This window comes from Procambarus clarkii, chromosome 45, assembly GCF_040958095.1.
Source record: "Procambarus clarkii isolate CNS0578487 chromosome 45, FALCON_Pclarkii_2.0, whole genome shotgun sequence".
Lineage (NCBI taxonomy): Eukaryota > Metazoa > Arthropoda > Malacostraca > Decapoda > Cambaridae > Procambarus > Procambarus clarkii.
Genome location: NC_091194.1, coordinates 1,369,458 through 1,397,230, shown reverse-complemented (window position 1 = coordinate 1,397,230; position 27,773 = coordinate 1,369,458). Strand labels below are relative to the sequence as shown.

The 27,773-nt window shown below is 36.6% G+C and overlaps 2 protein-coding genes across 2 annotated transcripts in view; one reads left to right on the top strand and one right to left on the bottom strand.

Moving 5' to 3' along the window:
- Positions 1–16,872, top strand: part of ttv (exostosin glycosyltransferase 1 ttv) — a 178,080-nt gene extending 161,208 nt beyond the window's left edge. The window contains exons 7-8 of the mRNA XM_045761432.2: positions 773–1,020; positions 1,774–16,872. Of these exons, the coding sequence (XP_045617388.2) occupies positions 773–1,020; positions 1,774–1,954 (429 nt within the window). The 3' untranslated portion in view covers positions 1,955–16,872. The remainder of the gene's footprint in view (positions 1–772; positions 1,021–1,773) is intronic.
- Positions 16,873–18,389: 1,517 nt separating this feature from the next.
- LOC123770214 (uncharacterized) lies at positions 18,390–23,254 on the bottom strand. The gene is made up of 3 exons (XM_045761893.2): positions 22,177–23,254; positions 18,999–19,119; positions 18,390–18,577 (listed from the first exon to the last, which is right to left on the bottom strand). Exons 1-3 carry the CDS (start codon positions 22,592–22,594, stop codon positions 18,451–18,453), a joined length of 666 nt encoding a protein of 221 aa, XP_045617849.1. The 5' UTR covers positions 22,595–23,254; the 3' UTR covers positions 18,390–18,450.
- Between the last annotated feature and the right edge of the window lie 4,519 nt (positions 23,255–27,773).

Below are 27,773 nucleotides of genomic sequence, written 5' to 3'. Positions count from 1 at the left end.
CTATTAAAAGTGGCTCATCTAATATTTTTATTTGTTGTGCTTAAATTGTTTTGTTAACTGCTTTTAAAGTTATATATGAGAAATTATAAAGCCCGAAGAAATCACAATAATGTGATATAGTATACAAAAAAATTTTTGGTTCTCTTCCATTGCTTTGTTCCAAAAAGAGTTTCTCAGATATCAAAAAAGCTGTGAAGTACAGTAGACCATAACGTATTAAGTACACAAAACATGGGTTTTGTGTGTGGTACAACAACATCCTTTTAACCTCAAAAGGATGCCTGCTGTGAGCATGTGTGACTCATGAAATATTAGTTAGCATGGGTTTTTCTTGTGTTTTCTTGTGAACCACCATATACTCTCATACAGTATATGGTGGTTCAGAGCAAGTACAATGCGCCTTTCTTTCATGAAATATATCACTTTAGAAGTAAAGTACAGTATACCTTACTATCATGAGGTATATTATGGTAGAAGTGAGCTACAGTTATGTTAGTGGTCTAGGGAAAAGTGTAGTGAAGGCTGACAGTTCCTCCACTTTCAGAGAGAGCTACATCCACCTCACACTCACAGCTTGTTACCATTCAAAATTTGATATGGAATATGTGACACTATTACCAGTAATATTCCTCAAGAGATATATATGCAGTATACATTATATCATAAATTTTCTTGGTGTTAAATGTAAACTCTCCAGATCAAACATTGGTTTCATTTAGAATTTTGTTTTGTTTTATTGCCTTATAATTCGAGGAACCTGCTTTGTTTTCAGGCGGGATGGAGCTATACAAGCAGATGGACCAATTCCTATTCTCTGGTGTTGACGGGTGCCGCCGTGTATCACCGTTACTGGCAGCACGTGTATACCCACCAATCACCCTCAGGTCTACTCTCTACGGTGAAAACCACCTCAAACTGTGATGATATTCTCATGAACTTCCTGGTTTCTGCCATCACCAGACGGCCACCCATTAAGCTCACGCAACGTAAACAGTACAAGGACAATACTTCAGAAGCAAGGTAAGAATGTTGTATCTACTGTATTGTACAATATAAATTTGTTAATTAAAGTATGCTACAATGTTTTTTAATTTACCATAAAAGAGTATCTCGAGTATTAACATTACTATTTATGAGTAATTATAAGCTGTCCCTAATTCTATGCTTCAGGGGTTGAGTTTTAAAAGTACAAGTATATCTTGCAAAAAAAAAACAAAAAAAAAAAAGCATTTTTAATTCAGCCTTATGGCCTGAAGTTGAACCCTAACTTTAAAACCCCACATGAAAGTTATACAGTATTCACATTCAAAATTGCTTCTATGATTTAAACTACCATATACAGTAGTACTCTATGTATGTCGTGTTCAAACATGTGATGTACATAGAGTACTGGTATATGCTAGTGTACAAAATTGCTTTTATGGTTCAAGATGATCATGCTGGTCATCTCTCTTAAGAGTGCATCCAAATATAACTTATGTTTTAAGAATTTATTTGTAAAGGATCCAGTAGAGCAATGGTCAGTGAATTATATTCTCACAACCAAGATGTCTCATCTTGCTGTGAGGCTCTTGGTAGTATGGAAAGAGCAGTGCTCCACATTATGTGACAGCATAATGAACTTTTTGTTGTTCGACAAATGTCGATTCTTACAGTCAGTGTTCAATTGCTAAATATTTACTGTACAGTATTTATTTTTATGTTAGTATATCTTTATGTAATTCCCTTTTCCTTTTGTGTTAGTATATCTTTGTGATCCCTTTTTCTTTTCAGATGGATATGGACAGACCCTACTCATTTCCATCAGCGAACTGTCTGTATGAATACATTTGTGTCACTCATTGGTCATATGCCTCTTCGGCATTCAAACCTTCGTCTTGACCCTGTACTTTTTAAGGACAAAGTTTCCATGCAGAGGAAAAAATATCGGCAAATTGAGAAAATAGGCAGCTAACGACAGCTCATGTTTAGGTTCTATAGTAAATTAGTGTTTGGTGGATATTTTGTTCTGAGTGAAAACTATTTTCACACTAAGCTGAATTTGGTTTGAGTGAGAACTATTTTCACACAAAGCTTAATTTGTTTAGTGAGAACTATTTTCACACTAAGCTTATTTTGTTTTGAATGAGAATTATTTTTCACACTAAGCTTAATTCAATGGAATATAGGTAAAGCAATTATAATGAGCTTTACAGATTTCCATCAGCTTTTTATGTACAGAAATCAAAGAAAGCAATTAGAGTTGGGCTATCATTTTGCCTCTGCATAAATTTTACATTAGGTTACCATATTTGTATAGTATGCAAATGTTTTAATTATCCTAAAAATTTATTAGACTTAATTATTAACCAAAAGTTACAACTTTAATTTCACAAAACAGCTGGTGAATCCCAGAAAATTATTTGCTCTTTAAAAGAGTCATAGTCCACTTTGTTTTGGAATGTATTTCCAAATTTATTGGCAAGTATGGATAGCATAGAACATATCAAATGTTGTGCGATATATTCTTCAATGTGTATTCCTAGGTCATTTTATATGCGAGATAAAACAGGTTTTAATAAAGTCGATAATAATTGGAAGTCTAGTGATTGCAACTCTTCACGTAGCCAAGTCTTGTTTATGTCTTAGATGCGTGTAATAAGAAAATTGTACAGATCTTTACACAGGATGCTACGTAAGGAAGGCCACAAGAAGTGTCTGTAATCATGAAACATATAAGTGAGTCATTCATTATTTATGGTGCCATTTCTTATAGCTATGTATGTTTATAATAAGGACACAGTCATAGCTTATTTAAGTTTTCCTTTTGTCAGGAAATTGTGCTCAAAGGTTCTTTTTATATTGTAGTTTTTTTCTACGGAATTGGAGAAACATGAATGATGGTTTGGTGAAAGATGGTGACATTCTTCACATGTTTTGGAAGGCTTCTAGAGACCATCTTCCATGCTCCTAAACTGTTAAAATTAGTGTTGTTTGTCTCAATCTATCACTAAACCTTTTTGGTATGGGAGTGTTGTGAGTTGCTCTTTTTTGCCACAGTCATTCCAAAGTTCCTGTAAACATAGATTAAGAGGTATATGTAGGAGACTATCTTTATTCCACCATTACAATACACTCTGCTTTCATATCCAAAATCATTGAGGGTTTTTACGGTACTCCTGCGTTAACAGGTTTAATTAAAGGTTTGCTTGGAATTATTCAAGATTTTGTCAACCTGTTTGGTTTCATTAAATATGCAGTACTCATATATTGCAATCCTGGGATTTCAACCCATCATCCAAAAATGCTGGAACTTATAGCAACTATTGGTCAAATGGAAAATTGGAGTGTTTTGCACCCATAAAAAGTTCATGGTTTATACTATTAATTTTGTAGACAGCAGGAGAAAGAAAGCAGCAACCAAACCTAAACTTTGCTAGGTCATATATTGCACATGTATGCACTAAATTAGACTTAAGATGGTGTTAGTTAGGCCTTGGATTGCTTATTTAGGCCTAGAACAGGTCACATTAGGTTGTATTGTTACCGTTCCAATTACAGGAATACCATATGGTGTATTCCAGTATTAGAAAACATGAATCTTTTTTCGGGTACAGAAGTCCACTTTTATATGTTTCTCCAAGGTTGCGATTAGTACTGTCATTTGTGGAGGATGGCTTGTAAGATTTGCAGTAGAGTATACAGTATGAATGTTTTGATGGTGCATGTGGGGTTAGGAAAACATTTCATAAATAACAAATCTGACAATTAGAAATGGTACTCTTTCTCAGGTGGGTGTGAAATTCATCACAGCTTACAATTCTACAATATTTGAAGAACAATATGCCTTTTTTTTTTAATGATTTTTACTTATAAGTGGAAAATATATGGAGAAATATTTTAATATCTTTAGAATTTGAATATTTAGTTGGAAAATCTAGTTTGAGAAGCTAAGGGATTCATATGAAACACAACAAATGTTTATTGAATACTCATTTTTGTGTCTAAAGCATTGGTGCTTCTTTGATGTAGTATATAGTGAAAATATGTGACAGCTTAGACGTCATCAGTATGTGTGCATATGATTTTATGTTTTGTTGTAATGTGTTGTGTATTTTCTTCTTTTGTACAGTCATGCTAAAAACATTTCACAAAATAACTGAAATGGTTCGTGGATTTCAGTTATATGGTCATTACGTTTTTGTTGTACTTTACAGTTGTGTTCATAGGAATATGATATTATCATGAATACAAATAAAGATGTTGCATACACTAAATTGTATAAACTAATTCTTGTTTAGCTCAGAAAACTTACACATTCTTTGTCATTTATCACATATTGGAGGGAGCAATGTATTTATTTTTGCATCTTCAAGTAAATAACAAGAAAAATTTACTAAATATACAGTTCAAAATATAAACTCTTAAAGACCTACAAAACTTACTAAAAATAATATTACATAAGTTCATGGCTGGTCTTAGTAATTTGAATGAAAGTGATGTTTTAATTTGATGTGGCATGATGGGCTTGTGCAAGTTGACATGAGGGAACTGCGCATGAGCAAACGTTGACATGAGCGAACTGTACGCGCCTGGTTGTACTCACCTAGTTGTGAGTACAACTAGGTGAGTACAGTACTGTGTTGAAGCTTTTGTGTGGGTCTTAGCTCATTTTATTATATTTGAAGTTTACCAGAAAATAAATGTTGAAGGGATTTAAATTACCGTAATTAAATAATGTTACGTATTTTTGCATGTACAGTACTGTAATAAATGCTGAATATAAGTGATCTGAAATGTCTCCCTATAGACTTTGGTATGCAATAGGTATATATATTATTATTGATTTATAGTTCTGATAGTTTATGTGCATTGTTTTAAGATTGTAATGTATGTTGACATTAATTACTGAGAAGTTTTGACTCATAAATAAACACTATAAGCTTGCTTACACACTAATTACCAGAATAATGCAAAGCAGGTTAAAACGAAGTTTCACAATTATGCCTGATAGCTAGTGAAGCAGTATTTGATAAACTTGTTAAAAATCAATATAATTTAAGTTCAAAATTTATTGGCAATACACATGACTACTATTATAACTACTACTACTACTACTACTATTACTACTATTACTAGTACTACCACTACCACTACCACTTATTAGTTTTAAGGAATTTTCAGTTTAAGTGAACAGCTTGAGACTATTTTTTTGTGGATGCCGTTGCTAAACTATGGTGAGTTGTGTGTGAGTTCAAATTTAATTTTAAATACGTTTATTGAGATATAAGTACTCTCAAAGGGATAAAATAGCTCAAGTTATTCTGACCTCCATTTCACATGTGAGTGTGCTGTCCTTATAAATACAGAATGAATCATGTTTTTATCCGAATGATTTTGTCATAGGTTCCTTTGAAGTATATTTTCACAGTGATATTGTCCACAATAATTGATATTCCAGGGTGTATTTTTGTAAGTTGAAAATCCACTCAAAGTGTAAATATTGTACAGCACTCAAGGAGTGAACTAAGGAGTAAATGTCACTCAGTCAACCCTATTCCATTCCCAAGTATTTGCAGTGGAAGTGAACATATTTCAAGACACCCAAACCACAAATTTGAAAATAAAGGAAGTGATAACCTTTCAGCCCATCATGGACCATTATGAAGTCGTGTGACTTGATAATGGTCCAGATCTGATAATAGTCAAGAAATGATCCAATATACAAAAATGTTGTCATTTCCTTTATTTTCAGATTTCTGGGTTGGGTGTCTAATTTTCATCCACATTATTTCGACTTACTCTCTGTATATTTCACCAATTATTGCTTGTCTGTCGCCAAACTTTCAGTATGGCCGTATACATAATGTATATTCCAGGTAATTTATGTTCAGTTTGATTAAATAAGGTTGTAAGCATTAGGATACGCTACCAGACACATGAAGCCACCATTATTATGGGTATAGCTGTGTCACTTATCCAGAAGAAACTTACTGATAAGAATTTTACTACTTATAAACTGTGCCTCATCTCATGTAATCGATCAAGTGCACAGTTCACTTAGTTCTGGGTCACCACAGTGTGCAATTCTAAAATAATTTGTAAACTAAATTGTTTTACGTGTTTCTTCTTTGTAAACGAGTTCAAATGTTTTAGAAATTTCAAATTACTGTACGTAATTAAATTCAGATTTTGATATCAGTTAATGAAATCTAGATAGAGTTAATGTTAAATTTTCTTGTAGAGTTTATGGAAAAACAAAATAAAGGAGTGAATGAAGAAAAATGCTAAAAATGGTCTCAAACTTTATATTTTGGGTGTTCTTGGTCACAGTGGTCCAAAAGTGCACAAAATTGTTTCAAATTAACGAGTCTTTATTTATAATAATGTTTGTCAGAATATTAGATTGCCAGAGACATGTCAACTCTTGCCACTAATTATAATAGTGTACGAACAAAACTTAATTTCTTGAAATTTGTGTAGTGAAAAATGTCATGTGTCGCAAACCGGATTCACCCCTTGATGAACGAACATACATCATAAGATGTAAGCCATCCTCTAAGGGTTAAGCATTCTTTGAGATTTTAATATATTTGAGAAGCTTTAATGCAAATAGATGTACAGTATCTTTGAAATTTTGACAATGTTAAGTTATTCATTTGGATGTATTTTGTCTTTATTGAGCAAAAAATTTTTTTAACTTGCAGAAACTAAACTTTCAGGACATGCTGAAATACAGTGTCTAAAATATATATTTCAAGAACATTGAACAATGATTATAGCTAATACGGTAGTCCTTGTCTCACGTTACTTCTGTAGCAGAGGAATACACACAGTTAGAGCCTTTTCCCTCACCCCTAGGCAAATTTGGGCAAACAATGATAATTTAACATTGAATTAATGTTGAAAATGTTGTTTGCATGTTGATTATCGTTACTTGAGAATATTTTGCCTGCTAGGATGTTAGGATTTGGCCTGCTTGGATAACATAAGAAAGCAGCAATATATGTAACAAATACAAACACATACACACACACACACACACACACACACACACACACACACACACACACACACACACACACACACACACACACACACACACACACACACACACACACACACACACACACGCACGTAATTAACAAATGGAATGCATTAGGCAGTGATGTGGTGGAGGCTGACTCCATACACAGTTTCAAATGTAGATATGATAGAGCCCAGTAGGCTCACGAATCTGTACATCAGTTGATTGACAGTTGAGAGGCGGGACCAAAGAGCCAGAGCTCAACCCCCGCAAGCACAATTAGGCGAGTACACACACACATGCACACGCACACGTTTGCATTCATACCGTCCAATTTTATACATGATTTCCTCACTTCATCTTCGACTTAGCTGAACTTTTTTAACAATACATATTGAACTTATCTAATGCTATATACCTGGAGCATACCCGGAGCCTACCTGAATAGTTTTTAAATGGATGCTGTTTTTTTGTATTTAAGAATTATTATTTAAGGTTTGATTAAGAAAGAGAGCATTATTTCACTAGGCAGCTGAATTTAATACAATAAGTGGAATATTATTTTGATATCATATATTTGGACATACAGTACGTGTACACACAAATTTAAATATAAGCATCAACTACATGCACCCATGTTATTATGATGCTTTCCCTTCAGAATGATTGGAAATTTTGCTCTCCCACTATTCCTTTGAGTCAGTCGTATGTCCCTTGACAAAATCTATGGTAACTCTGATTCTTCTGATATCAGTCGTCTTTCAGCTCTTGTATTGGTATTCTCAATAATTTTGTAACACAGGGTGCTAATAGCCTTTCAGGTTTGGCAATTTTTTTGTTTAACTATGTCACAATCCCTCTCCCGATCCTGAGTGTAAATGTTGCCAGCTTTCCCTTAACATGGATCTGGACCAGGGTTCATCAAGCACTGACGCAGCCTCTGTACATCTTTCCTTGAATCTGGTAGATTAATCTGTATTTATTAAACAGTTTATGAACTTATAAACTTTACAACTCAAGGTTATAATTGCTATAAACCACCTCGTAGTCTTTCAGAGCTTGTAAACTGATTAATAAATGAAATCAAAGCTGCCATAATCCAGGAAAGATATATAGGTTTTGTAAGAGAACAGTTAAGGTCATGGTGAGTCCTATTGTTTATTATGGGGTTGTACATGGATTAGGTTCTGGGAGTTCTACTCACAAGCCCAGCATGTAAGTAGGACAATACAAGCCCAGCCCAGGGCCTGGCTTGCCTTGTGAGAACTTGGTCCAACAGTTCGTTGCTTGAAGCATCCAGCAGGCCCACATATTCAATATAGCCTGGTTGGTCTGCCACATCTTGCAGAAAACTGTCCATTTTTTTGTGAAGACTTCCACTTTTGTTCTGGCAATATTTCTTATACTTGCTGAGAGGATATTGAACAATGGTAGGCTTCTGAAGTTCATACAGTGTTCTGTGATTGTGCCTATGGCACCTCTACTCTTCACTGGGTGGCCTTGTGTCTTCCTCTGTTGCACACTGTCACATGCAGTTAACTTTGAGTTCTGAACAAACTAACAATTTAGCTTCCAGCTATCTTTTGGTCTTTGAAACACCTTTAAATTTTTGACCTGGTCATGGGATTTGTAACTACTGTTCCTTGATGTTGTATTTGTGCAGTTGGCAACTTCAATTGGGTATGAGACAGCTATATGCTCTGTGTGTTTGTCAGTGAGAAAGTCGCTTAATGAGAGTGAGTGTGTGTGTGTGTGTGTGAATTTATGATGGAGGGTGGATGTGGTGAGTGACAGAGAATGTAAATGTGGAAGTGATTGAGTATATGAATGAGTATGTGTGAAGGACAGTGAGTGTGAGGGAATGAGAGAGAAAGAGTGTGTGTGTGTGTGTGTATTTTATTTATTTACTATTTGTATCTGCAGAATCGAGCTATTAGCTCTTGGACCCCTGCCTTTATAACCAATTTATTTTCCTCTTTTATATCTACGACATATATATTTCACTCTAACACATGCACACACATGCACATCCCCAGGAAGCAGCCAGTAGCAGCTGGCTAACTCCCAGGTACCTATTTACTACTAGGTGAACAGGGTTATCAGGGTGAAATAAACTCCCCATTTGTTTCTGCCTCTGCCAGGAATTGAACATGGGCCCTTAAGACTATGACCCCCAGAGCGCTGTCCACTCAGCTGCAAGGCCCCTCTCGTGTGTGTTTGTGTAATTACCTAAGTGTAGTCACAGGATGAGAGCTATGTTCATGGTGTCCCGTGTTCCCAGTACTCTTTGTCATATAACGCATTGAAACTACTGATAGTTTTGGTCTCCACCACTTTCTCACTCAACTTGTTTGTTTCAACCGTCTACCACTCTGTTTGCAAAAGAAAACTTTCAAATATTGGGTGGCGAGGGGAAATGGTAGTGTAAGAGTAATTGTAATTACCGAAGCGTAGTTATAGGATGATATTGACACCAGGTGCAGAAAGAATGTACATAAATTCTCTTTTTCCGAACCCATACACTCATAAAACAATCTATTAACCCTTGCACTGCTCACCTATTTTCGGCAAAAACGTCTTGGTGGAATTGTCAAGGACATATTTTTGTTATTTTTACAAATGTTCAGGTAAATTTAATGTCAAAATGTTTCCAAAGTCAACTATTTCCATTTCAAAACACAAATAGTAATGAAAATATTAAAAAACATTAAAATATAGTCAAATTAAAAAACAAAAAGAACAACTCTCTGAGCGCCTAAAGGCGCTTTGCGCAGTGCAGTGGTTAAGAGAGGATAAAGGCATTAATTATACCAAATCTGGAAGATAGAAGGAAAAGAGGCAAATAGGATTTCTACATTCAAAATAGTAGAATAAAAATAAACAAGAAATAATGTAAATTGAATTAATTTGTTCCACACTCCCAAAAATATTAATTTCAAAATACATTTCATACATAATAAACAAATATTTTGTACTATAGTATGTACTAGTTATAGATTACCTTTATTGATGACTCTTGTTGGTGTATAGAAGACAGTGAGGAGGGTGGGGGTGGGGTGGGGGGGGGGGGGGGGAGGAGGTGTTAGTGTTTGGAAGGGAAGTCCCTCTCCATTATACCATCAGACAGTGATGACTTCTCTGGGGTACTCTCCTATGTTTTACCTGCATACCACTAGGACCTGGTTGTTGCTCACTGCTTGTTTGTGTCACAAAGAACCTTTCCATAGAGACTTACTTTTCCTCTATGGTCATCCTCACATGTGTTTTAATAGGTTGAACCTTACAACTGACTTACTTAGGACCCATGGCATGGTATATAATAATTACTTCTATGTTTAGAAACCAGAAGAGCTGAAAGCAATGAGATTCTTTACAAAGAATTCAAGCGGGATCGTCACTACGTAAGAGGCACTGTTAAACTTCTGACCTGTGCCAGAACCTGGTCCCCTCAGAGAGGCGCAGAGAGCAATGGCCTATGAACACTTTACATTTAAAGTATATCATACGTGCCATCGACTAGGGAAGGCACCCAGAGAGGTAGGGGAAACAAAACAGACTACTGTCTGGTTGAAAAATTTGACCTATGTCCTCAAAAGAGCAAAAAACTCCACCATAAAGAAAACAGACAACACGTCATTCAACTAGCCCACAGCTCGTTAGTGTCCCCCCCCCCCCCTTATGGGGAACAGGGGAGCCGGCTCATCCAAGTCACTCGCTCACATACATATATACGTACAGTACTCAATATTACACAGGGGTACGACCAGCACCTCTCATTTATAAATATTTTAAAAGTTTAGGAAGAAATTTAGCATTTACAGTACCTGTATTGTTAGTTATGCTGTATTTAATTTCTTTATTTTGTATTGATAAAACCCTTGATTAAGAATTTTGGATGCTACTGTTAAGTTTTATTGTAAAGTAAAATCAGACTTTCAGTTATATTTTTGGTGCTTTTTAGTACTGTACTTTTAATATTATTACTTACGAAATAAACAAAATTTGAAAATGTGTTTTTAAGAGTAAATATTGTAGGAATTGTTTAGCCATAATCAATTGTGTTTTAGGCTTTGACAACTTTGTTTTAGTGAAGGAGTCAATATATGTACTTATTGAACAGATATTTGGTGTAGAAATGAGAACAGTATGTACAGTAAATACCTGACCAAAATGTGGTATAAATATTTGTAAAATATTGGTGGAATGTTGTAGTTTTTGTTATTTAAGAGTGCAGGGTACATGCAGTATAGTGGAAAAATGTACTGTAACCTTAACGATATTTTTAATGTTATACAATTCTTGATTGAATGTTTTAATACGTGTTATTTATAATGTAAATAATAAATAAATTTTTGTGTTGCAATTGTTTCCAGAAAATGTCTTGTCAATTCTATTCCACTTCATGTATGTTTTGTTTTTCATAGGAACAATGGGATCCATTAGGCATATTATTGAATTTTATAATGTTTAGGAACAGGCTTTATTGCAATTGTATCATAGATACGAACAAGTACAGTGCAGTACAGTAATTTTGTTTTTCCCATTTTTATTAAATTTTTCAAAATTCAACTTCATTATACAGTTACACACACACATACATGCCAAAAATATATAAAAAAATTACTACATTTTTAATAAATTACTAAACACTGGTAAATATGTTAAATACACTTACCAAACATGAGTTTCAGTAGGAAAAAATTGTGATGGGCTGCGAGAGGTATGAGAAGTAATTACCTAAGTGTAGTTACAGGATGAGAGCTACGCTCGTGGTGTCCCGTCTTCCCAGCACTCTTTGTCATATAACGCTTTGAAACTACTGAAGAAGTGGTTTAAAAAAAAAGAAGTGGTTTACAACGAGTGTTAGGCCGGGTGTTTCACTTGTTTATCTCTCAGTGGTAAAGGTAAATATTTTATTTTAGGCAGACAAATCGACCCCTGGTTTTAGAGTGATATTTTTATGCTTTAAATTTCGACTCATATGCCAGGATATACTGGTATGGTAATTAATTTTTATTGAGGGACAGGCAGCCTGTGTATATGAAGTATATATTTATATGTTAGGCTTATTTCAAAGTCCCCTTCCCCCCCTTCAAGGTCAGACTACTCACCCTCCCCAGAATGCAATACCACAACAGTTGCCAAACTCCTGGGTATTTACTTACTACTAGTTGAACACAGGTATTAGGTGATAGGAATGTTGCCAAACTCCTGGGGTATTTACTTACTGCTAGTTGAACAGAGGTATTAGGTGATAGGAACTGTATCCAACCATTCCTGTTCCTCCTGGGATTCAAACCAGGGATTCCCAATTGTGAGTCAAGAACGAGCCCATCTGTACTACTGAGACTCCAGTTATTGAATTGGAAGACCTTTAAAAGGTACCAGTAATTAAGAAAATGTGTAAATCTTAAATCTTAATAATGAATAGACGTCAGAGTAAATACTCATTGGAGGTGAAGGACAGATAATCCAATATTCAAATGATGCAATAAAATTAACTGATAATACAGTACATCTTTTTAGTGTTGGCTTTTTATGAAGCCGATGTTCATCCTAATATTTGTTTACAAATATTAGAAGAAAGTAGTTAAAGCATATACTGTACTATATTAAATATACCGGAAATATTTTTTATTGTAGTGAAAATACATTTGAACTTTTTTCATTGACATTTCAGAAATAAGTGAACATGGAATGTAGTTAACATTCTATTAAATGAGAAATGGACTTGGATCAGGCACAGGCACTACTGATAGGACCACAGTGAGAAGCCGTACAGTGGAATTGAGCCCCATGTCCAATTTTTATACCAAGGCTATGGCTGATAATGAAGTGTGGAATCTGGTAGCAATTAAAGTACTATATGCATTTGGGATCAAATTTAGGCCACAGCTAATACAGCACGATATAGAATAGACATTATTTTCATTGTTGTTTCATTCGTGAAAAGTTGACAAATATTGAACAGTAACAAAGGTTTATGTTTAAAACTCTGCTTTGGCATTATTGTTATAAAATATTATATTTCTCTTTGAAAATTTGGCATAAGTGAAAGGCATTGGTTACTTACTATAGAGGAGCATTTTGGAGCAAGGAAATGTAATGAATGTTTACCTGAATTTACCCGAAGACCACTATCTCTAATAGCCTTGAAGAAGCAGGAAGCTGGTAGCTTGTCTAAGGTTACTATTATTCCTGAAAAGTAAGCCCAACTACTTGGGGTGGACGGTAGGGCGACGGTCTCTCTTCATACAGGTCGGCGTTCAATCCTTGACCATCCAAGTCGTTGGGAACGTCCCCCCCCCTCCCCCTCCCGTCCCATCGCAAATCTTTACCCAGATCCCTTCAAAGAGCTATATAGTCGTAATAACTTGGCGCTTTCTCCTGATAATTCCCTCCTGAAACATAAATCAATATTGGGTTCATAGATGTTATTGATAATAAATTTGAATATTAATAAACTACTAGTGTGTGTCACAGGGATGAATGATGAAAGGATGAAACGGGCAAGCATGCAAGGGTAAGAAATAGACTAAGAGATGGAGCATCAGTGTTCAATGAGTAGTAGTAGGAAGAGTGCACATGATGTGATGAAAGATGAACAAAGAATGATTCAGGGTGTGGAATAGACCTAAGGAAATAAAGATGAAATAACAGAAGAATAAGGAAAACTAAATTTAGAGATAGAATATGAATTAATAATGTTGATATACTGTATTGTGATAAAACAATAAAAAATAATAATTTCATGTATGCCTCGAAATCACCGCAAGGTAAGGTATACCTATAGTTATAGCATTTATTGACAACATAGACTTTTCAGGACTTCATTACTGACAATTTTCAAATGAATCAGGCAAGTTTTCTTTTTATCTTCATAATCTGAATCTGATATATTCACTTGAATTCATAGTAAATTATGATGTGCAACAATTATAAGAACTTAATTTTTGTCAAGTATATTTTATTTTTTCTCATTGTCCTGTATATATTGTTGACACGATATGAAAAGTATAAAATGTATTTTGAATACTTGACCCTCAGTGTAATATACTAATTAAACTGCATTTATTGTTTATAGAAACAATTAATTTGCTCACTTCTTTATTTGTATATTGCAATAACAATTCATTGTTACAAAATCAAATGTACAGTACTGTATTTAAAATTGTGTATTTTTCATATTTTATGTGGTTTAATGTGATATAATATTTGTCAATATTTTGTAAAAATATATGTAGGATCTTGGATGTAAATTCTCTTCGTAATGTGTTCTTTAAGAGGAACATTATTTTGGAGACAGGAATAATGTTTTCCGGTAAGGCTTAGAGCTTGAGTCGTATCATGACTTATAGAAGGTAGGGCAGCTGGAGTAAGGTGAGGCTCATGTTAACCCTTCAACTCTTCCTGTAATGAAATATTTCACCCTGCACATGTGCCAAATTATTTTTAATTTTTTCTTTAGGTGATAGAATGTGTAAAATAGTAAAAAAAAAAAAAAAAAAAAATCTGTGCCGTACTGTAGCTCCAGCGCTTTCACATAATTGTACTCTGACGGCTGTTTTGTCACCCTTACCCCTGGGAAGGTTTGTACAGTATATTGGTAAGTCAAACATATTTTCTAATATTAGAAATCAAATTAATATTTGATTACTATTTGTGACAAAATAATAACACTCACATACATACAGTATTGACATAGTTTATATTTTGTTTCCTTTAGTGTGTATTTGCAAGTTGTATATTATATTTGTATCAAAGAAGCTTGGATTTTTTTGTAAAGTAGTGTTAAATCAGTATACTGTAGTGTCAATGTTATCAGTATTAATTTAATGTTGCATCAATGTCATTTGTCCAGATATTCCCGGGGGGGAGGATATGTGGTGCTGTCTCTTCACACTTGAAAACATGCAATAATATGTTCCCTGAAGTTTAATTGGTCAAGTGGCAATCTCTGGCTCCACTCGTTTGTATAGCACAGTTAATCCCTTGTGTACAGCTATGTGCCCTCGGGAAGCAAAGGACTGGGAAGTTAGGGTCATGTCATAGAAAGGAAAAGATGTACAACAGAGTTTAAAGGCTGTAAAATGTGAGAAAATTTTGAATCTACAGTCAGGACGTGTCAATTGAAGTAGAGGGGAGAGAACTGGATATTAAATTATTTAATATATAGCCTTGTTCCATATTTAATGTTGATCTTCCCATGTTGGGCCATGGGAATAGGTAACATTTAATAGTTCATAAATTGTTATTTATAATAGCTAATCATCTATCCTTCCAAAGGATGCAGATCACAGTTTGAATGACAGGGTAGAAATCCACACAAGGCTAGCAGTAAATAGGTACCTGGGAGTTAGACAGCTGCTACGGGCTGCTTCCTGGGGGTGTGTAACAAAAAGGAAGCCTGGTAGAGGACCGGGCTGCAGGGATGCTAAGCCCTGAAATCATCTCAAGATAACCTCAAGGAGGCATTTGCTTCTGGTAGATGGTACAGACACGGATGACTTCTTTAGCAAAGGCATCTGTTGGGGTCATTGGAGGCAACATAAATATGGCTGCGCAATTCTTCAATGATAAGTATTTTTCCATTATTTTTCACTCTGGCATTGCTATCTTTTCATCCAAGAGCAACTCATTATATATATGTTATTCAGAATTATCATAAAGTTTGCAGTAACTTCTGCAATACTTATTACCAGGGCATGTTCTCATAGTTTAACTTGGAGCATGTTTCTAGTATATTTTTGTGCATTTATATAATTTTTAAATTTTTTTTTATTTATTTCAGGGTTCTAGAGAGTAATTTAAATGTAAGCACATCTTGTATAAGTAAATATAAGATGGGATATGTTTTGGCAGTGTAGAATTTATTAATTTGGCCATTATAATGAGTAGTAGAATGAGAACTCAGCTCTATAAATTCCAGTTCTTATTCTTGGCTTCAAAACTACAACTCTTTGGTTCTTCACCTCCTAGCTCCTTTAGCAGCTCATGCTCTAATGTCCAGTTCTCATCTCTCTCTTCTCAATCCCTCTCTTGTAAATGCTACTCTCCTTATTTTTGCTCCAAGATCCAACTGACTGCATCATAATTTTTATGTAGAAACAAGAAGAAACAATTGTGAAAGTAGATACAGTATGTAGGTGATGAAGTGGGACATTCTTTCAAAGCTGCTAACATGCATAACATTTTGGAGAAGTCATAAACCTAACACAGAATTTGCAGTGAATTTCAAATTACAAGGTGAAACAGGCACACATTCTAGTCTTTGCTATATGCTATACATTCTCTCCTACAATGCATACCCCTCAACTTTACAGCTAATTATGGGATCTTCTATGCTATATGTCTGAAATTCAGAGGTTGCCTTGTTACCACAAACATACCTTGCCATATTCCAGCTCTGCTATCCGTTTTGCAAGAGTTGTGCTCCAGCTCCCAGTCTTATATTCCAGAGTTTATGGTATGTGATCTCAAAACCAGGTGAAATATTTAATAAATAATGAAATAAACTTTCTTGCTGTCATTTTATTCTGTATGAATTTTATTTGATTTATTGCAGTTCTAATTCATGATGCTTGTTTGGGATTCCAGCAACTGTATTGCCTTAATGTTCTTATCCAGTGGGTCTAACTTATGGGAAGATTCTTGTGGGGAAACACTGTTTATATGAATAGCTTGATATTAACATAGCATAATATTGTCTTAGGAAAACATTGATGTATGAATGAATATTTGAGCGAATTTAGCTTGCATGGGGAATGTCTAATAGTGAGGTGATGCTGATTATAATTACATTTTTGTACATATTTTGTACCCAAAGCATGTACAGGTGCATTCCTCAGCAATAAATATAAAAGTGGGCTTCTGTTTTATTTACTTTACCTAATTAGATTATTGTAAGAGTTGTTTATCTGGAGGATATTTGGTGCCCTCGTAAAATTCTCAAGTGGTTTGTCTCTGACCAGACCACACACTAGAAGGTGAAGGGACGACGATGTTTCGGTCCGTCCTGGACCATTCTCAAGTCGATTGGTCTGGTCAACATACTTTAGCCACGTTATTGTGTCTCATCGCCTGCATATGGTTTGTCTCTTCCCTTTCATTACTAATTTTTGAAGCATTAGTGCCTTTGGAAAACTCTTAAGCAATGCATTTCCTCCTTTCTCCTTATTACTCTCCCATAAAAAGTGCATTCTGTGGAACTGTTAGTAATAATCAATGTTAAAAAAATATGTAGTGAAATATCTATTTTTGGAAATACATATTGTATTATGTCTTTGTAGTGTCCTCTTAGCCAGGATTCATCAAGCATTTATGCAACCACTTGTAAATCCTCCACATCTTTCCTCAATCATGGCAGATTTGTTTACATTTATTAAACAATTTATGAGCTCCAAAGCACTTCAAGGTTGTCTATAACATTAATAATGTTTGGTTATAAAGTTTTGAAGCTCACAAACTGTTTAATAAATGTAAACAAAGCAGTAATGATTGTTGAAAGATGTATAGGTTTCTTAAGTGGTTGTATTAATGTTTGATGACTTGGTTTAAGGAGATCAACTTGATGCTGGGGCAAAGAGGAATATCAGTAAATGTACAGAGAAGACAAAGATGGATAGTACTGTAAATTCAAAACAAGATTTTGTTGTACAGTACTGCAGAGAGATCCATTGATTTTATTCACAGCTGATTCACACAAATCATTACAATCATGGCTGGACTAAACAGTAGTTTAATTGTAAAAATCTTATGACCTTCAATTAGTGGTAAGTTAAAACAACTCTCATAAGCTGCCAGTAATTATAACATTTGTTTATTACATGCAGCTTTTGCTAGCATGTAATAAAGTTTTAGCATGTATTATACAAAGGAGAAGCTGAAACTCTTGCTATGTTCATTAATTAAATTTGTGAGTAAACCAGCCAATTAACGACAATCAACATTCATGTACCAAAATGATTGTTAGGTTGATTTTTCTATCTGAAACTTTTTTCATAAATACTGTATTAAATGTTTAGTGTCTTTGTTGAAAAGATGCATTCTATTAATGAAAACCACCTATTAAATGTGCGACAATTTTATCGGTGTGCGTGGAGGGCCAATGTTCCAGGCAACAATATATTTGTAATTTTTCACACCACAATATATAGGCACTGTGGCACTTTGATTGTCAACTTGCTTTAGCGTCTCCTACCACCTACTTTCATTTTATTTTGTTATAAAATGCGTTTTTTTAATACAGTACAATTAAATTTTTTCATGTGCTACACTCTGCACCAACACTTATGTTCAATCACCATCCTGCCAGAAGTTGTTGATCCATATGTAAGAAATATAATTACGATTAGATGTAATCTTTGGAATAATTAATATTACCTTGGAATTTCATCTTTTATTGAGAGTAATAAAATAATAGTCAGGGATGGTAGATATACTATCTATTTAACAGAATTGCCAAGATTGTCTGGGTTACAATGGTATTTTGGACAACAGTCTGGGAAGTGTGCGTTTATGTCGACCTGCACGATACATTTGTAAGTGGTGTTGAAAATCTCGGAATCACATCTGGAAAATAAAATTTCAAGGTGTTAATGACATGCTTTACTGGATACGTAAGTGATTTTTTGCAATTATTTTATAGGAATGGTTTCGTATTTGGCTTAAAACCTATCAACTTCTGGAGGGTTATTTAGGCCTGTCAACCTATATTCGGGCCAACATCCTTCTTAACTTGTTCAGTATTTAAGTTTCAATGAGATCTGCCTTGTCATGCCTAGTTTACAGTGTTGTTAGTCCTGTGGCCTTCAAGCATTCCTGATATGAGATCCTGATAAGCATTTGCCAGTCTTCTGACCATTTGTGGAGAAATGTTAATGTTGATTATCTAGTATTAAAATAAAAAAAATCAACTGTTGTAAATGACATTATCAAGTTTTAAATATTTACTCATATACTAATCAAGTGTCTGGGCCTGAAGTGTACTCACGAGTCAGTTTCTATGATGAAGGAACCCCGAAAGTGTATACAGGTGCGACGTCGACAGCCCTGAGTGTACCACGTCTGGCCGGCGAAGTAGAACCCTTCCTTCGTGTCGCAGCCTCCTCCTCCTGTTCACATACACACACACAAAATTACATGTACGTAGAATAATAGATCACTCGTATTCGAATTATAATTTATGACAAGTATTCCTTGCAAAGTGCTTGAGAAAGTAATCAGGTTGATAATAATGGAGCACCTGCAGAGGATGATCTTGCAAAGGGAGGCCAGCGTGGATTCAGAGTGGAAAGCCATGTCTGACAAACTTAATAAAAGTTATGTAATAAGGAAAACAGAAGGCTGGGTAGATTGCATATTCCCAGATTTTCAAAAAGCGCTTTGATAGTGTTTTATCATGAACGACTGGTGTACCAGAGGGAGAAGCAAGTTGGGAAAACACTGAACTGCATAAGGGATTACCTGAAGGACAAAAAGGGGGACAGTCAGAGAAGTGTGGTCGAACTGGACGGATGTGACAAGTACGTGTGGGTTCCCCAAGGCTCGGTCCTCCGACTCCTGCTGTTCCTAATTTATGTGAACGCTGTACTTTGTTGAAAGGAGCCCTTATACATACCAAAGTTTGCAGATGACACAAAGCTAATGAGTAATGGGAAAACCGATGAAGAATGCAGAAAATTACAAAGAGGACCTTAACAGACTCTAGGAGTGGGCAAACAAATATACAGATTTGGGAGTGGACATCTAATTCCAGCAAACATTAGAATTTTAATTAGAAACCTAAATAAGAACTTTTTAAGGCAATTTTCACAGCCTTTATTAGAAAAAACTTGAATATGCAGCACTGACCTGGAATCCCTGCACCTTGTGAAGCACAAAATATACATTTAAAAAGCGCATAGGTTTGAACAAGTGAACAAGTGTTTGAAGTGTCAGGATATGTTAAAGGGACAAAATCTCGCAACCACAGAAAAAACTGGGAGATGTGATCACAAAAATGCTGAGGTGAATAGACAAGGTGGACAAGGAGCCTCTTTAAATTAAGAGAATGTATTACAAGAGGACATGAGCAGAAATTTTACACGAAAATAAGTTAAAGAAATGTAAGGAAATGTTCGTACCCTGTACGGATGGTCAATAAGTTGTATGCACTGAAAGTAGTAGTTGTGGAACTACCTCCATCCAACAAGACTATAGTAGGCAGGGCATAAAGAGCTGAACTTCACTTTAACGTAGTCAGTGATAGGTAAGAACAACCTCCCTGTCCCGGGAGGTGGGGCCCCGTAGAGGACTCTCCTCCCAAAAATCCCCCTGAAGGGGGAGGGGGGGATCCCCAACCAGTGTGTTATATGCCTCATCATCTTCCTGTTGTGTTGGCTTTTACTTGTCCAAACCACTTTCTCCACCACCACCACCGCCCACTCCCTGCAACCACCACCACCACTCCCCAACCAGGTTGATAATAATCAACCTGCTGTAATGTAATGTGGCTTGACAAACCAGGCATGACAGGGCGGATCTCATTGAAACTTAAAATACTGAACAATTTGAAGAATGTTGATCTGGATAATTTCTTCAAAAGGTCAGATGTAACACGAACGAGGAACAACGGTTTCAAGCTCAACAAACCACACTCTAGGACTGAGAACAGGAGGTGATTTTTCACCCATAGGGCAAGCCCATGTTCAGACCTAAGTTCATTCCATTCAGCGGTTGACCCCAAAGACGCATTCATCAATTTTAACATGCCGTTCGTTCAAACCAGAAATTTTCTCAAATATAAATTAATATTATTTTATATTACCATGTTGTTGTTATAGATCCAGCTACCCAGAACAAGTTCCAAGTAGCATGAGCCCGTAATGGACATACCTGGTACAAGAGCGGTCTCTAAATTGAGAGGCTACTAACACTAAGGTTTTAGTGGCCCTCAGGTAAACTACTGCTCACAGGATAAGTATGGGGACTCGGGGTGGTAAGACATGAAATTAGGGCTGCAGCCAAGGAGCCTTTGCCAGTAGACTAACTTTAATTTGCTTATCATGGGTTTTTAGCATGTTGTATGCATTGTTATTTTGCATATTAATGAGTTGTTGAAAAATTATTATTTTGCAGCTCCCAGAGAAGAAAGGGGGGAAGAGAATTAAATTTTCAGTTGAGGCGACCATGCAGTTTCTATTATCTGTAGTTTCAGACATGGTAGTTATTCTTTAAAGCGTATTTATAACATGAAGATTGGATGTTTATAGAAAAGATAGTAAAAGCTTGATTGCGTATCATCTATTTACCAGTGATTAGTTTTGGGATTTTTGTATTTAGTAGTGAACGTCGTCATAAGAAGAGCTGGCACCACTGTAAACAGAAGCTGAAGTAGGTTTTGCCACAACTTGAGTAGTCAGACGATGTGTGGCCACCGGTGAGGACGGTCCTGTGCTGGACAGCTGTTCATTTTCATGTTAAGTTGGTTAGTTACCCATACTTATTTTATTTACGTAGTGTTTTAATATGTCAGGCAGTGTTCCTCAATTGTAGATGTAACTTATAATGTATATATTGGAATAATGTAAGTGATAAACCTGGTCGAAGCCTCATAGGGCTAATAAAACACTGTTGTTAGATACCTTCAACAACAGGGAAGGTTGTAGGAAGGAGAACGGATGTTTTTTCTCACTCAGTTATACACTTATGGGGAATACCGAAACGCAGCTGAATTTCAAACTCATCAGAACCAATGAGGGGGACATTTGACAAGCCGCCGGCTTTATGTCCTCGTCGAGGCCACTAGAGAGACTGTCTCTGGTAAATTTGTGGAATATTGCTCGTGAAAGCTAGTTAGAGATGTAAAGAGACGCTGGTCTCAAATAGTCAGTGATTGATATTAAGTTCATTGGTGCCTATTGCCGCTTTCCTTCAAAACTGGAACATTTAGGTTTTGAATTTAACGTATTCTTGAGAGAAGAGTTACTCCAAGACGAAACATTAAAGACTGAACCGACCACAAGAATGACTAAATATTTGTTCTTAGGGCAACTGTTTCTCTGCATCACTTGCAAGTTTAAATGTATTCATTTGTCTTAAGATATTTTAAATTTCAGAACTTGTCAATTTTGGTTTGCAAACTTTTGTCCATAAAAGCAAGAGAATAATGGAAAGGAAATATCACTAACCTTCAGTAGAGTAGACATGAGGTTGTTTGTTAGAGATATGTGTTTGAGGCGAGGCTTGCAGAGTCTGAGGTGCTCCTCGAAGTGGCGGAGTGGGAGGCGGTCCTTGAAGAAGCAGACTATGGGGCCTCACCGGCGCGTGATCCGGCTTCTCAGGAAAGGGTGGGCCGTAAGAAGACAGTCCTGTCACGCCTCCGAGGAAAGATCCGGAGAAAAACGGGTTCTGCCGGAGCGCCTCATAGGTGAAAATAGCACTAGGTTCCTCGTGGTAAATAAAATGTCCATCACTTTCATCCACACTATCTCCGAGCCTTGTGTGGGCGCCTGGGTGTGGCTTCCTGGGCATGCCTGCAGCCCCCCACGATAAAAGGGGCAGCTCAACAAGCACCAAAACCACTACATATATTGACTCTCTTAACATGGCTAGTCTTCCGGACACTGTAGGTGCTCCACCTCACACTAACCTCGTCCTGGACTGTGTAAAGGCCAGATATATTTATCGTTCAACGACTTGAAGCAACTATAAATCTGTCACAAAATACACTGGGTTTAGGGATTATATATGTACTAGTCACTGAAAAAATATTGTACCAGAAACATTAAAAACATGTTTAATGTAACAATCAACCAGTCCTCAGGGAGGAGGTACTCTGGAGGTAATCACTTCAAAACCATTATGTAATTAGTGCTATTATTTACCCCCTGTCCATGGTTAGGTTAGGTTAATTACATTTGTTTGTTAATATGATGTATTATTCTCAAACGTGAATATATTAAATTTAAATCTATTTGAGTATCCCCTAGAATTGTATTCATATAAAACCAAATTCTTCAGACCATCTCAAAGAAAATGAGTGAAGCATAGACTTTATATTTTAAACTAACGATTTATAATACAATAATGTTATAACTTGAGAATATTATCTGTTTAGGACAAAATTTAACTTGCCAGTTTACAAGTGGAATATTATTGTAACTGTATTATGCTGTCATACCATCACAAATATCTAGATAACTATCCAGGTGATGTGAGAATGAGTCTGGTGCCCCATGGCCATCACTCTGCTCTGAGGACAGGCGCTATTATTTATATAAAACAGAGCTTTCTGAAATATAAACATTGATTTTTCTGTTAAATTCGACCTAAAACGTTCTCGAAAAATATAAGTAAAATAATATTCAATGCTAATATTGAAATGTAGAGAAATACTTGTTATAACAATTTGAGATGAATCAGATTGGTAATAATTTTTGTTTTCGGAAAAAAAATACATGAATTTGTTGATCAAAATGTATATGTAATTGTTTACAAGATATTACAAAAATATCGACAAAATAATTTCAAGAAATTAAAGAAAAAAAATCGAAAAAATATCAATGTGGATTTGCATTTCCATATCACTTAAAACATTTATAACCGAATTATCACATCACTGTGAGCAGCGGCTCGATGCCCTCATCTCTACAGTTATTGAAATTCTTAGATCAACGCCTTAATCATTCTAACACTAGTACTGTCGTGGTGTTGGTAGGAACAAAATAGCGTCGCTAACAGGAACCGTCCAAATAGACAATTTGCGGCGTACTGTACAACCACTGTTGGATTTTACCACGTAAAGAGTGTTGTTACACCCGCTGCTCTAGCCACCACTCTATGAATAAACACATTTCTTCGTGTTTATGAATAGAGAAGTTGTCACTTTACCCGTTTATAAGTCACTGAGTGTGCACTCTCATAGGTTGCACTCAACACAGTTCTTCACCTCAGGCACTTGTTTATGAGGTGTGATTTGCATACCCATGTCTTTTTAAAACAGAAATAGCATTTTGATTTCATGATATAAATTGTAATTGTCAGTTTCCATTCGCGCGGCATGGGGTGCATAATAAAGAAAGAAATTGAATTGCGGCTTCGGTTTTCAAGAACGAGGCTTCCATCGGGACGACAACTGTTGCAGCAGGTGTCGGCGGGTCTGGCACAATAGATAACACAGGTGTGGGCAGGTCTGGCACAATAGATGCGCAGGTGTTGGTGGGCCTGGCACAATAGAGGCACAGGTGTCGGCGGGTCTGGCACAATAGGTACTGGGGAACGGGCTGGCTGTTACAAGAACTTCAGGAAGTTTTGTCCGGGTTGGAAGAAGAGTCCGCAAGATGCTGACGTACCCCATTCGCTCGTGGAGGCTCCAAGAGCACAACTGACTGACTTACCTCTCTCCTTACCTTTAGACCCGCCAACACTACTCAGGACCAGGTGCATCGCGGTGGGCGGAGCACGGTTGCCTGTCCGCACTCTTACATGAATGGTTCCATGAGCAATCTTGCGCGCGAGAGTTTTGGAGATCACTTGCAACACATTGTTAATGGGTTTTCCAGTAGATTGTAGGTGTGCAACAGATGGTAGATGGAGGATCAGAACCCGCTTGTTACCTCGCCTTGCATTAGATGATCAACCGAAGCTGAGACTGGCTGGCTCACCAATAACAACTAAGATATCTCACTAAGAACAATTATCTGTCTTCAAAATAATGAATCTATCTGAATCCATTTTTAGTTGAAGTAATTAGTTGTAATTGGATAATTTTTTAAACTTTTAAACTGCGTTCGTTAATTAGCGACCAATCAAGACCGTTGCCAATATCTTCTTCCGCCTCTGAGGTACCAAACCTCACCATTCTCTCGCTGTGTCACAAGATGATTATTGCGAAACTATAAAGTAGCTGTGTACTTAGCAATATATACTTGAGGAGTGTTGAAATGAAAGCGACGTGTATGTATGTGTATATATATATATATATATATATAAATATATATTATATAAACGGGGAACAGCCTCGTATGGGCTAATAGGCTTTCTGCAGTTTCAAATTATTATGTTCTTATATTGTAAAACATGAACTAAACCATGATTTAGAGGTGTAAGCAATAAATTAAGAATGTCTGTCGTGAGCTATCACTGCAGCAGAGACAGTTCCACAATGACTGGTTGAACACTATACGTTGTGTCGTGCCATTTAAAGCAAGAGTCATCTCGCTGTAATTCTAGACACTAATCTCAGACTAGTCCAGTCAGCAGAGAGAAAGTACTTAAGGTGTCTGGAAGATTTGGAAATGTAGGGAGATAAATGGAGCAAAATATAAATGAGATTACGATGTAGAGCTTGTAAAGAACCAGAGGCAGTGTAAGTGATGACTGCATCGTGAAATGCAATTGTACTCTAGTACAATTGTAATTTCAATTGTAATACAATTGTAATTTTTTGTTGAATTATCTGCATGTCTCTTGCAAATTGTCTATACAGTATACCTAGGTCATAAAAGTATTTGTGTGTACGTCTGATACCATACTACTTGTATAAATGTGGAAATGTAGATGTTTATCTCTCAGAATGTTTGGTAATATGTTTATTGCTTGTGATGTGTGTCTATGTATGTATTAACACGATGTACTGAACGGGGTAAGAATAGCTTGAGCTACCTCATCCCTTTGTGTGTATTTTACCTCAATAAACTTATTTCAATTTCAATCAAATTATACTCTCCCAAGTGATGTAGCATCAACGTTAAATAATGCAACGAGGATTCACTGTGACATAAACGCGGTTTTCCCGAGCGTTGATCTAGATTAAGAGGATTGAAAGCTGACAATTCTTCAGAACCAATGGAAAAAAACAGGCAGAACTTGGTGTTTCCCATAGGCTCCGTACTAGAAACAAATATCTTTTTTGATAATCCATGAGTGCGACTTAACCAAAGCAGAAATGCTCTGCAAATCATGGGTCCCAAAATGTTGTAATCACATTAACGACTGTCCTCACAACCAATATAAAAAGAAACTAAGAGCTACCTAATCAACTCTAACTAACCTTACTTCTAAATGTAAACCTATGTTTTGCTGTCATTAAACATTACTTACAGCACTTGAACTGATACCGATATCTGCCGTGTAAAAATTTCTTTAATAATTGTATACCATCTGTTTATTCTGCGAAAATTACCAACTGTTATTCTGTTGCAATTTTTGTTGTTTCAATTATCACGTAATTTTTTTCATTTTTTTCCAATTTTTCTACCATTATGTTTATATTTCTGTACTTTAATTCATTACTGTTTCTGAGCTCACTTACTTTTAAGTTACCCCGTTGAGCTCCTGTTTGATTTTCATTGTTGCCGCCGGAGGCGGCTAGTTTATTGTGCACCCCATACTCATCCTGTGAGCGGTAGCGCAAAAAGCATTACAGAGGGCACAAAAGGTCTTTATCAGACCTCATCTTAGATTATTACATAAACAATTTCAAATATCTTTTTTGAGCTCCTGTGTTCACCATTATCTTGCACATCGTGCCAGAAACTGCCTACTAATGGGTTGCATTGAACTTGCCTTGCATAGGCCCAACCGCTTGGGGTGGACGGTAGAGCGACGGTGTATACAGTCTATACATGTACAGTGGTCGACATCGTGACTATGAGTACAGTCTAAACATGTTTTTGTTATAGATTCAGCTACTCTGAACAAATTCCAAGTAGCACGGGCTATGGTGAGCCCGTAGTGGACTTGCCTGGCACAGGAGCGGTGCTGTGTCGGGGAGTCTAAACAGGAGGATGGGCTCTTATATGCCCCTGTCACCTCTGGGTGGTTGAATCTTCATCAGTAACAGCTGATTGTGCTCAGGACCCTATTCTGAGTGTGGTCACCCTATTCTGAGTGTGGTCACCCTACTCTGGGTGTGGTCACCCTACTCTGGGTGTGCATGGTCACCCTACTCTGGGTGTGGTCACCCTACTCTGAGTGTGGTCCGGTACTTGTAGAGTATATACGGTTGAGCGACCATCAGGAGCGGAGAGGAGGCTCTTGGCTTTCACTCTGGCCTGGAGGGAGAGACCAGCATCATCAGTCACTGCACCTCCCTGGCCGTTCACCTCCCTGGCCGTTCACCTCTCTGGCCGTTCATCTCTGACCGTTCACCTCTGGCCGTTCATCTCCCTGGCCTTTCATCTCTGATCCCCGATGGTTCAAGTGATTGGGCACCGTTCCTACCCTCCGTCCCACAATCCCTGTACATCTTTCCCAAATCATGGCGGCTTTCCCAAATCATGGCTTACATTTATCAAACTGTCTACAGGCAGCGAAACTTCACAACCCAAGGTTGTTATTGTTATAAACAACCTCGTAGTGCTTCGGAGCTCGTAACTGCTTAATAAATGTTAACAAAGTCGTTATGGTGAGGAAAGATGCATAGGTTTCGTAAGTGGTTTGGGTAAATGTTTAACAAATCCTCGTATCCCTTTCGTGTGTTATATAGTCATCTTGGCTCAGAGCTTTCTCTTCATAATTCCTTTGCTTTCTTTCTAGCTCTCTCCTGTGAGACAAGAGCGCCACGTTACTTCACCGTCTGAGTCTTCCACATTATGGCAGCTGGCCAATGGTGGGGAGGGGAAAGCAGTAAACAAAGACTGCATCAGCCAATCACCTGTGACCTGCTGGAATCAATACTAACCCAAGCGCGACTGGAATAACCTCAGAGTAATCATTGTCCAGCAGTCATCAATCACCTCACCGTGCGGAGACTACCGGCATATAAGATCCCCAGGAATGCTAA